Source organism: Orycteropus afer, unplaced genomic scaffold (genome assembly GCF_000298275.1).
Source record: "Orycteropus afer afer isolate SDZICR_OR568_19922 unplaced genomic scaffold, OryAfe1.0 scaffold00051, whole genome shotgun sequence".
In the NCBI taxonomy this organism is placed as follows: Eukaryota; Metazoa; Chordata; class Mammalia; order Tubulidentata; family Orycteropodidae; genus Orycteropus; species Orycteropus afer.
Genome location: NW_006921638.1, coordinates 5,538,600 through 5,550,647, shown reverse-complemented (window position 1 = coordinate 5,550,647; position 12,048 = coordinate 5,538,600). Strand labels below are relative to the sequence as shown.

Sequence of the window (12,048 nt, the reverse complement as noted above, 5' to 3'; positions counted from 1 at the left end):
GCTAACCAGAAGGCTGGTGGTTCAAACCCACCAGCCACTCCTTGGAAGGAAGGTTGGGCAATCTACTTCCATAGTGATACCGCCTCAGAAACCCAAGGAAGGGGTCGCTATGAGTCGGAGCTGACTCGACAGTAGTGCATTGTGTTTTTTGCATTATTTCTCTAATAAAGCTCATAATCATGAGGATTCTCTGTGAGTTCTATGTGACCATTGCAACAAATTAGCAAACCTAGCAGCAAAGTAGAAAGTACTATTGGGAAGAAATGGTTGGTATTAGAATTGGGAGAAAAGGTTGGAGGGTGGCTGTGTGTCTGACCTCCCCCTCATAGGAATCAGCCTTGGGCTGCTGATGCTAATGCTGATGGTGATTCTCTCTACCCTTGTGAAGTTAGAGGAGGTCACATGATGACACCCCATGCCCTTTTTAAGCAACCCATTGTGGGAATGGTGCAGGAACAGGCAGTGTTTCATTCTGTTGTGCATAGGGTCAACATGAGTTGGGGGAGCTGAGTCAACAGTGGCTAAAAGCAACAACGTATATATACCACAATTTATCTATTTATGTTGATGAACATTTAAGTTGTTTCTGCTTTTTGGCTGTTGTGCATCATGCTGCTACAAACATTTGTGTGCGAGAATTTGTTTGAGTGCTTACTTTTAATTCATTTGGGTATATACTTTGGCATGGAATTGCTGAGTCATACGGTAATTCTGTGTTTGACTTTTTAAGGAATTGCCAAATGTTTGCCACAGTAGCTGTACCATTTTATTTCCCATCAGCAATTTCTTCTTTTCCTAGTGTTTCCTAGTCTTGTCAGATACAAAATTCTTGGCTGACAGTTAATTCTTTTAGCACTTTAAAAATATGTCATCCTCCACAACCCTGAGACCAGAAGAACTAGATGGTACACAGCTACTACTGCTGGCTGCTCTGAAAGGGATCATAATAGGAGGCCCTGGATAGAGTGGGAGAAAACTGTAGAATAAAACTCAAAATCATAAAAAAAAAAAATACTAGGCTTACTGGTCTGATAGAGACTGGTGGAATCCCCGAAACTATGGTCCTTAGACATCCTTTAAGCATGGGACTGAATTCACGCCCATGGCTCAACTTTCAGCCAAACGATAGACAGGCCTATAAGGTGAACAGTAAATCAGGGAGGCATACATTCATAAGAGCAATCAACCATATGATCTCAAAAGGGCAGCATTTGTCCTGGGATAAAGCTCACAAGACAGGGAGCGATAGGAAACAAACACAAAGGGAAATGGTAAACACAGGGAAGAAATGAGAAGTTCTGAGTACTATTGCATTGTGGGGATTGCAATGAATGTCAAAAAAATATAATGTGCGTGAATTACTGAATGAATGAATCAATAAATAAATAACCACCTCACACTGCCATGAAGTCGGATCCAACTCATAGCGACCCCTCCTTGAGTTTCTGAGGCTTTATCACTACAGAAGTAGATTGTCCAGTCTTCCTTCCGAGGGAATTATTGAATGGAAAACCAATTTGCTCTATAAACTTTCACTCAGATTTAAAAAGAAAAAAAAGAAAGGTTGCCTTCTACCCTCCATGGTTTCTGATGAGAAGTTGGCTCTTAATCTTATTGAATAGTGGGAGCTCTGGCGGTATAGTGCCTAAGGCATTTGACTGTTAACCAGAAGGCTGGCAGTTCAAACCCACCAGCCACTCCTCAGAAGGAAGGTTGGGCAATCTACCTGCGTAGAGATACCGCCTTGGAAACTCAAGGAGGGTTCACTATGAGTCAGAAATGACTCAACGGTAGTGAGTTGAGAGTATTTGTATAATGTGTTTTGTCGTGGATCTCTTTGAGTATATCCTACTGGAAGTTCATTGAGCTGCTTGGATGTGTAGATACACTGTTCTCTTCAATCATATTTTGGGATTTCTTTTCTTTTTCTTTTTTTTATTGTGATTTGGGTGAAGATTTACAGAGCAGATTCACTTTCCATACATCAGTTCACATACACTTTGTCTCATGACATTGACCACAGTTTACCACAATGCAACAGCTCCCCTCCCACTTCCTCCCTATAGTTACCCTTTCCCAGTGTTTATCCCTCCATGCACTCCTGTCCCCTGAGCTGTCTCCCTGTGCATAAGCAGCCCTTCTTTCTCCTGTGATTGTTCTCTCCAAGGAGTGTATCTACTTGAGGTAAATGTTCAACTGATATGCCTATCTTTTGTTTGGCTGGAAACCATGGGTGTGGGTTCAATTCTAGACCTGAAGGGCAGCTAGGGGCCATAGTCTCAGTGGTTCCACCAGGCTCTATCAGACCAGCAAACCTGGTCCCCCCCCCCCCCCATTTTTTTTCCTCCAAATGATTTTGAGTTTTGTTCCACATTGTTCTCCTTCTCTATTAAGGATCTCCTACATAGATCCCCTTATATTTTGGGATTTTTAAACCATTACTTTTTCAAATATTCTTCCCCCCACCCCTCCTTCTCCTTCTGGATTCCCATGATGTCTATTTTGATTCACCTGATTGCTCCCCAGATCTCTCAGACTCTTCATTTTTCTTTCTTCTTTTTTTCTCCTCCGACTGGTTAATTATAATTGTCTTATCTTCAACTTTGCTGATTTTTTTCTTCTGCCTGCTCAAATTAGCTGTTGAAATCCTCTAGTGGATTTTTTCATTTCCGTTCTTGTACTTTTCAGCTCCAGAATTTGTTTGGTTCATGTTCATAATTTTCTCTTCATTGATATTTTCTATTTGTTAATGCATTATTTCATAATTTCCTTTAGTTATTTGATCATGGCTTCCTTTAGCTTTTTTATTATACTTAAGACAGTTTATTTTATGTCTTTGACTAGTGAGTCCACTGTCTGGGCCTCTTCTAGAACAGTTTCTGCCGATTTATTTCTTTCTTGTGAATGGGCCACACTTTCCTGTTTCTCTGCATGCTTTTTAATATTTTTGTTGGAAATTGAGCATTCTGAATATTACAGTGCAGTAACTCTGGAATCAAAGTTTCTTCCTTCCCCAGGGTTTGCTGTTGTTGATTGTTGAGGACTACAATTGTCCATGGCTGTCTTCCTTGTCGTGTATGTGTGTGTGGTCACTGAAGTCTCTGTTTCATTATTTTAGTGGTCAGCCAGTGACCTAACAGATTTAAAAAAACAAACAAACAAACAAAAAGAAACAACCTACTACTACTCTCCTGCTCTTTGCAGGTTGGCTCTGATATTGATACTCCTTCAATGCTAAGGCCAGCCTTAACTTCCAACTTGTGCAGGAGATCTTCCAAAGAGGCAAGTCTAAGGTCCTCTCAGGTTTTTCCTGATGTGTGCCCTGTCTTGGGCATGCACAGTGCATTCCATCTTCCTGGTATACACAGTTGCCTTTTTAATCCTATATTCTCTCAAAAAACTTCCTTCACAGACTTCATTTTCCCTAGGCTTTTGGGTTGGTCTTTTGCTTGCCTCATCTCCTTTCCCTTACTCCATTAGGGCAATGGAAGTATATGTTTCAGTAGACGCCACTGCCTGGAAAGCTTCTTCAGCCTGATGGAGGTATGAAGTGGGAGAACAAAGGTCAGCCTCTGTGGCTGTCCCTTAGGGAACTGCCAGAAAGGTCAAAACACACAACCACAGTATTTTAAGAACAAGGTTCTTTTTTAGCCCCTGGCACCAGCAAGCCACATCAGAAATGCTAGCACTGCCCTCATGGCCCTGCCACTGGGTCTGGGGAGTGGGGATGGTAGGCAGATGAGCAAAAATGCTCTAAGCTCTTATACTGAAATTCAGCTGCTCTTTTCTCTATTAAACACGCCTTGTTTGCCATTTTTAAATTCCAGAATTCTGAAAACGGTGACTTCTGTCCGTCTCTGCCAGATTACGGTTGTTTCAGTGGAGTAACTGATTCTTTGAGCCCCCCACTCTGCCATTTTCTCATATATTCCCCCACACGCATATATCATATTACCCTCATTTCACAGTCCTTCTCTTATCATCCTTTCATATTATTTTCTTCTCTACAACTCCTACTTATATCCTCTTTACATATATTCTTGTATTCAGAGGCATCACTTCCAAAATTCAGCCACTTCTCTCTACCACCACTATTACTTCTTAGTCTATACTGCCATCAAGTCTCAGTTTACTGTAGTAGCTTTCTAATTAGTCCTCCTTTTGCAATCTTGCAGCATAGTTATTCTCCACATAGCAGTTAGGGTGATTCTTCTGAAGTGTAAGTTAAATCATTATTACTTCATTACTCAAAATCCTCCAGTGGCTTTACTCAGACTAAATCCAAAGCCCTACTAATGGCATGCAATTCCCTATATTGTCTAGTCCTGCTGCTTCCTCTCTGCCCAAATCTTCCTTTGTCTTTTTATTCAGTCAGCTGCTTGTGCAAACAAGGCATGCTTCCATCTCAGAACCTTTACAGACTCCTGTCTTCCGTTAAACTCATTTCCTCAAGATTTTCTCATAGGTAGAGCTGTCTTTTTTTTTGGGGGGGGGGGGTTATTGTTTGCTGTTGTTTTGTTTTCAGATGTAGTTAGATACTAGTTTCTTTGGGAAGGCCTTCCTGGGCAGTTTTTTCAATATCGCCTTTATTTTATACCTTATATAAAATAGTGTTCCCCTTTTCCCACCCTGCACTTTCTATTCCTTTCATAGCACTTACTATCACCTATAGTACACACACCTGTGTGTCGTTTGTTTGTTTGCCTGTATCTCTGTGTTAAAATGTAAGCCAGGAAATTTTCTATTTTATTCACTACGGTATTGTCATTTTATAGTGTAGTATCTGGCACATTGAAGGTTCTTAATTACTTCCTGATTTGAATGAAGGAAAGAAGTTAGGAATGCATCCTCAAAGAGAAGAAAATAGAAGTTGATAGGAAGGGGAGAGAGCATTAAATTTATGGTCTCTTTGCCAGTTCTAACCCAGGAAAAATTACATTATCTCCACTTTTGTTTTTGAATTACATAGCCATGAAGAAGAAAGCTTAAAAGTGAAACCAAAGGCTGTTTGTTTTTCTACAGATTTATCTAATCTAAACTGGGTACTACTCTATGCATATTTATTTCTAATTAATTTCTTCACCCAAGGAAGATTTATTGAACGAATAATTGAAATACTTACATAAAAGAAAATCCTGCATTGTATTATTTTGGCTAATAGAATGGTCAGAAACCCACTGCCATCCAGTCAATTCTGACTGATGGTTTCCAAGGCTATAAATCTTTATGGAATTAGATTGCCTTATCTTCCTCCTGCAGAGCAGCTGGTGGGTTTGAACTGCCTACCTTCTGGTTAGCAGCCAGATGCCTTGCCCACTATGCTGCCAGACCTCCTTGATAGAATGGGTAGGGAGTATCATTATAACTTACATAATTATACTTATGATAACTTAACATTCACTCACTGCTGTTGAGTCGGATCTGACTCATAGCGACCCCTCCTTGGATTTCCGAGATGGTATCACCATGGAGGTAGATTGCCCAACCTTCCTTCCGAGGAGTGGCTGATGGGTTTGAACCGCCAGCCTTCTGGTTAGCAGTCAAATGCCTTAGACACTACGCCACCAGAACTCCCAGCTTAACACTAGTCAAGATAAAAATGCATACAAGTCTCTCACTGTATCTTTTTAGAAACTATGCTTCCATTTAAAAGCTCATGTTTTCAAATAAATTATTGCTTTGTGTCTTTTCCCTTCTTTTTTTTTATTCAGAAAGAAGAAAGATGCAATTGATCCCTTGTTATTCAAATACAAGGTACAGCCCACTAAAAAAGAATTATATGAGTCTGCTGTTGTTAAAGCAACACAAATCAGGTAAGACGCAGTTATCTTCTTTATGGTAGTTTAAAGTAAAATAATAAGTTATCTATGTTAGATTAAGGAAGTCATGTAGAACAAATGGGTAGTGTTGCGAGTGATTGCTTCCCTTTTTAAAGTAAATGTACGTTTGTGCTCATATGGACTGATAAAAATGAATCCTAATTGACTCCATGAGTCCTTTGTTTCGATTAGTAACTAACTCCAAATCATCTTTAACATTATAAGAATTAAGAACGATACTATTTTTGAAAGACTTCTTCTCATCATATTCCTTTAATCAAGAAAATTTGTTACTCTAGAAGAACTAGATGGTGCCTGGCTACCAATGCCAACCACTTGGAAAGGGATCAGAATTGGAGATACTGGATAGAGTGGGAGGAAAAATGTGCACCAAAATTCAAAAACTCAAAAATGACCAGAATTACTGGTTGGATAGAGACTGATAGAACCCCGAGACTATGGCCTTGGGTTACCCTTCCAGCCTGGAAATGGACCCACTTCCACATAGTGGCTGGCTCTCAGGCCAACAGTAGAAAGACCTACAAACAGGGAGATACACCCCTTAGATCAATCAACTATGAGACATCAGAGGGGCAGTGTTCACATAGCATGAAAGCTGGACAGACAGGAATGCATAGATAAGAAAGGCACAGGGAAAGGGTAGTCACAAGGAGGAGAGAGAGGGGAGAAGAGCTTTTTATGGTTTGGGATTGTGATTCGGGCTCTGAAATCAAATGAGCATGAACTGTTGAGAGTAACATAATTGTGCTTTGTAAATTTACACCCAATTCACAATAACAATTCTTTAAAAAGAAAGAGAATTTGTTATTCTAGAGTAGCACTGACAAGTAGAACTTTCTGCAATGATGGAAATGTTATATATGTGCTGTCCAGTATGGTAGCCAAGAGCCATTACCTACTGAACACTTGATATGTGGCTTGGGAGAATAATTAGAATGGAATTTTACATTTTATTTATTTTTAGTTCATTTAATTTTAAATAGCCACACACATAGCTAGTAGCTATCATATTGAGCAATGTAGCTCTAAAGGGCTAGTATGTTTATCAATAATCAACAAACTTACCTTTTCTTTCCTAGCTACAGTATGGTGCCTTGGTCTCATGGAACTTATGTTCTAGGAAAATAATAGTATTTTTAGGAGTATCACTACTTAAAAATGCCTGTATTATTTATTCATTCATAGGAGCTGTAGACTTTTTCTTGAAAAGAATACATTAAATTAAATTAAAACATGTATTTTCTTTCTAGAACCTTTCCAGAAATACTTGTATTGTTATATTTCCAGTGGTGGTTCCTATTATAGTTTCTGTTTTTTAACTTGAGGGAAAAAGAGTATCATAAATAATAGGATTTTAGGTTCTTAATTATAAGTCTCTTTTGTTCTTATCCCACTGATTTGTTGGTTGCTATATGAGGTTTAAACACAAAATGTTTTAAAATCTGATAAATCCTATGTTCAACACTGTTCACAATATCCATTTGAATGTTGATTTACTTAGTGTTATATGACAGCTGAGAGTTTACTGATTTTAATTTTTGTAAAAAATGTTGATGGTGATATTTGTAGGGATGTATGTCTAATTTTAAAAAATTTCATTTACTTTAATATATTTTCTTTGAGGTTTATTTGATTTCTAAATGTCAGAATCCTTAGCAACAAAATAAGTCATTGTAATGCATATACTATATTTGTAATGAACTTTTTATAATAGATACATGCAGATCTTGTAACATTCTACAGAAATACTTCTATATAAATTTTTTAGTAAATTCTGCACATAAATTCTATTAGATGAATTGATTTTCATATCCTAGATATTAAATTCAGATTATGAATTTTTTGTGAATTTTACAGAGATTATGGAGTTTAGGTTGAATTCTTTAATACTAACACCTTCTTCTTCCTCTTCCTTTTTCCATGGTAGCCGGAGAAAACACCTGTTTTCTCGGGATAAATTAAAGCTTTTTCTGAAGCAACACTGTGAACCACAAGACGGAGTCATTAAAATTAAGGTAATTAGAATGGTGAAATTATCTGTTGAAAGGAAGAAAGAAAAAAAGAAAGCGAGAGAGAGAGATTTGGTAGTGTTCTAAAATTGCAGAAATATTATTTCAAAGATAGTTGACAATAATGCTCTTCTTATCTGAAGCCTGTTTTTAGTACTTTTCTTTATACTTTTAGTTGGATTAAATACTGGTGTTTGCAATTGCTAAAATTGCTAGGTGACCACTGCTAGTGGTTATTCTCACTTTTATTTGTCGAAAAGATCAAACAGCATAAGGGAGAATAGCTTGAAAACTTGGAAAAAGAAAAGGAATAGATGTGGTGGTGGGGCAACTGTAGCTTTCTAGTAATGTTCTGGCTCACAGATTACTTTTTAAAGAGGGGAAATATCTAATCCATTTGGGGAAAGAGAAGCACCATATAAGTAGAAAGAAGACAGTCAAATGTATTAGAAAGATATATGTATTTGTCAAAAATCAGCTAGTGTATACTTAGAATTTGTGCATTTCGTTGTACGTTAATTTTACACTAAAAGGAAAGAAATTAAACAAATCTTAATGATCCAGATGTTGAAGTATTTAGGAGCAAAAGGAAGGAATACACCAGTGATTAAATCGATTTGATAATCTAAATTTATATAGACTTAAAGGTACAGTGAATAGATTATAAAGGCAAGTGCTGAGGGAAAAATACCTTCAGTGAATAGAAGGTATTTGAAGAGCTGAAATCAATTAAAAAAAAAAAAAAATTAGCATCCTAGTAGAAAAATGGGCAAATAGACATAATCAAAATTCATGGTGGATAAAACTTGAAAACATGATAGAAGAAGTATATGGAAATGTTCAAACTTATCAGTAAAGAAAGTCAAAATATCAAGACATATTCTGTGAAATGGAAAAGTATTGAAAAACAAAACCCAAAAATGTATATTGCTTTCTAGTTTCTATAAAGTTGTTGGCTAATGTGTTAAGAATGTTCAAAAATGAGTTATTTAAAAAAATGTGAGCATATATATTTATCTGTCTTGATAAGAGACATATATATCTTAAATATCTAGGTAGCCAATTCTCCTAATTTACAAAGATCTCTTATACATCAATGAGTAAGAACAACCCAGGAAGAAAAAAATGAATGTACGACTCAAACCACTGCCACTGAGTTGATCCTGACTCATAATGACCTCTCCCTGGGTTTCCGAGGTGGTATCTCTACAGAAGTAGATTGCCCAGCCTTTCTTCTGAGGAGTGGCTGGTGGGTTTGAACCGCCAGCCATCTGGTTAGCAGTCAAAAGCCTTAGGCACTAGGCCACCAGAGCCCCCGAGTAAAGGACATAGGGAGATATTTCACCAAAAGTAGAAAATAAAGTCAATAAACATGAAAAGAAGCTCAAGTTTACTTAATAAGTAAATGAAAATTAAAATTTCAGTAAACATTTTTTCACTTAGAGTATTATGAAAGATTGTTAATGGATATTCTGGTTTATTTGCACAGACATGCAAGCACACACACATATACTGAAACAGTAACAAAGTTTGATATCACTATTGGAGAGTGTAGACTGTTGTTAATACTACAGATATGTGAGTTTATTATGTGTTGTATATGACTAAGGAACCGTGGGAATTAATGTATTAAGCCTTTTTTTTTCCTTCTGTATGTAAAGAAGGGAAGAAACCACCAATGTGTTTTTGTTTATAGTTAAAGGGAAATTCTCTGTACTTAGGGATTATTTATGTGGGACAATAATCATCGTAACAGAATGTACTTAGATATAAAATCTTAATAGCTCTGTGATTTATCATGATGGTTAGAATTGATTGATTTGTTTGTGTTGAAAGATGTATTCTGTCAAAAAGATACACAGATAATTAAATTCCCTGTAGACATTTCTCTATTTTGTTAATAAAGTTTTGTATCTTTTTTTTAATATGTTTCCCAAGATATTTCTATAATTGGTACATGTTTTCTTTGAGAAAGAATGATGATCTTCGCCATTAAATTAAAAATAAATCAATAAATAATTCAGAATGCTAATCAAAACTAAAAATCCAAGATTGGAGATAGATGAAAGATGAACAGGTTCTGGTAACAAAATAAATGAAGAGGAAGGTCCCTGGGTGGCACAGTCAGTCAGCACTTGGCTAGTAAACCAAAGGTTGCCTGTACAAGCCTTCCAAGTGGTACTGCAGAAGATCCAGGCCTGGAAAGCAGCTTTCATAAAGATTACAGCCGGCCAGACTCCATAACAAACGGAGTCTCTCCAAATGAATGCAGAAACACACAAATGCCTCAACAAAATAAATGGAGAAGAACTCTTTTGAGCTGTCATCACCCCAAACTGAGGGAAAAATCTAAATGTTCAGCAGTTGGGAAGTGGTTGGAGAAAAATATATTGGGTTAATGAGTAGATTTTTTTTAATATTAAATATATTGATTATTAACATAGAAAATCTTATACAAAATAAGTCAAAAGCAAAACAGATATATGTACACATGCCATTTTTAATTAGTTTTAGAATTCAAGAAACTGTACAAACATTCTTGAGGTATTTTATGGTAAAATACTTGTTTGAATTGAGGTTTCGTTTTCTGGGAAGATGATGACCATAGTTTTAAAAAGGATTTGAGTGAACCAAGTAAAACGTGTATCACTACACAATAATGCATGAAGTTTCAATGGTTTTTACTTGATCTTCAACAATAGCCAAATGATAAGTTGGGGAGCTCTACTGGTGCAGTGCCTTATGACATGTTTAAGTGAATCTAAATAAAGTTTACTAATGTGTTGTTATTGTACCCTATGTCTTTTTTATGAAGGCCTCATCTCTTTCGACATATAAAATAGAAGAACAGGATTTTTCTTATTTCTTCCCTGATGACCCACCTGCGTTTCTCTTTAGTCCTGCTAGCAGACGAAGAGGAAGACCTCCCAAACGAATATCTGTTAGTCAGGTAAGTACAGAACAGATTAAAAACTACATTTTAGTTGTTAAGAAAACAGTATTCAAAATCAAGAGAGCACTGTTTGCCTTCATTTGTATAGCTTTTAGGAAGCAACTCATTCTTTCATGGTTGTTATGCCACAAGGATTTTATACACAAAGCAGAAGCACAGACATCTAAACAGTTACTGAAGTGTATAGCAGGATAATGTTTGATAATCTGCACATTCTGTTGGATCACCTTTCTTTGGAATGCGCACAAATCCGGATCTCTTCCAGTCATTTGGTCAGGTAGTTGTCTTCCAAATTTCTTGGCATAAATGAGTAAGAACCTCAAGCACTGGATCCATTTACTGAAACATCTCAATGGGTATTTTGTCAATTCCTGGAACCTTGTTTCTCTCCAGTTTTTTAAGTGCAGCTTGGACTTCTACTTTAAATACCATTGCTTCTTGATCAAATACTACCTCCTGAAATAATTGAATGTCAATCAATTCTTTTTGGTACATTGACTCTGTATATTCCTTCCATCTTCTTTTTATGCGTCCTGCATCATTCAATATTTTGCCCATAGAATCCTTCAGTATTGCAACTCAAGGCTTGACTTTTTTCTTCAATTCTTTCAGCTTGAGAAATGCAGAGTGTATTCTTCCTTTTTGGTTTTCTAACTCCAGGTCTTTGCACGTTTCATTATAATACTTTGCTTTGTCTTCTAGAGCTGCCCTTTGATATCTATTCAGTTCTTTTATCTCGTCATTTCTTCCATTCACTTTAGTTTACATTCTCTTCAAGAGCAAGTTTCGGAATCTCTTTTGCCATCCATTTTGGTCTGGTCTTCCTTTCCTGTCTTTTTAATGACCTTTCACTTTCTTCATATATGTATGATGTTTATGGTGTTCTTCAAAGCATCAAACCTGTTGTTCAGATGATCTCTAAATTAGGAAGGGATGTAATCAAGGTCATATTTCGGCTCTCATGGAACTTGTTTTAATTTCTTCAGCTTCAACTTGAACTTGCATATGAACAGTTGCTCGCCTTGTTTTTCCTGATGATATTGACCTCTCTGTTGCCTCTTTCCACAGATCTAGTCAGTCTGATTTCTGTGTATTTCATCTGGTGAGGTCCACATGTATAGCTGCCATTTATGTTGTTGGAAAAAGGTATTTGCAACGACTAAGTGGTTGGTCTTGCAAAATTCTATCATGCAATCTCTAGTGTCATTTCTATCCCCAAGGCCATATTTTCCAACTACCAAAGATT

General features: G+C 36.8%; 1 protein-coding gene across 1 annotated transcript in view; it reads left to right on the top strand.

The window, feature by feature from the left end:
• Positions 1 to 12,048, top strand: part of BAZ1A (bromodomain adjacent to zinc finger domain 1A) — a 140,892-nt gene that overhangs the window by 58,594 nt on the left and 70,250 nt on the right. The window contains 3 exon segments of the mRNA XM_007938586.2: positions 5,712 to 5,813; positions 7,768 to 7,855; positions 10,665 to 10,799. Coding sequence (XP_007936777.1) covers positions 5,712 to 5,813; positions 7,768 to 7,855; positions 10,665 to 10,799 — 325 coding nt within the window.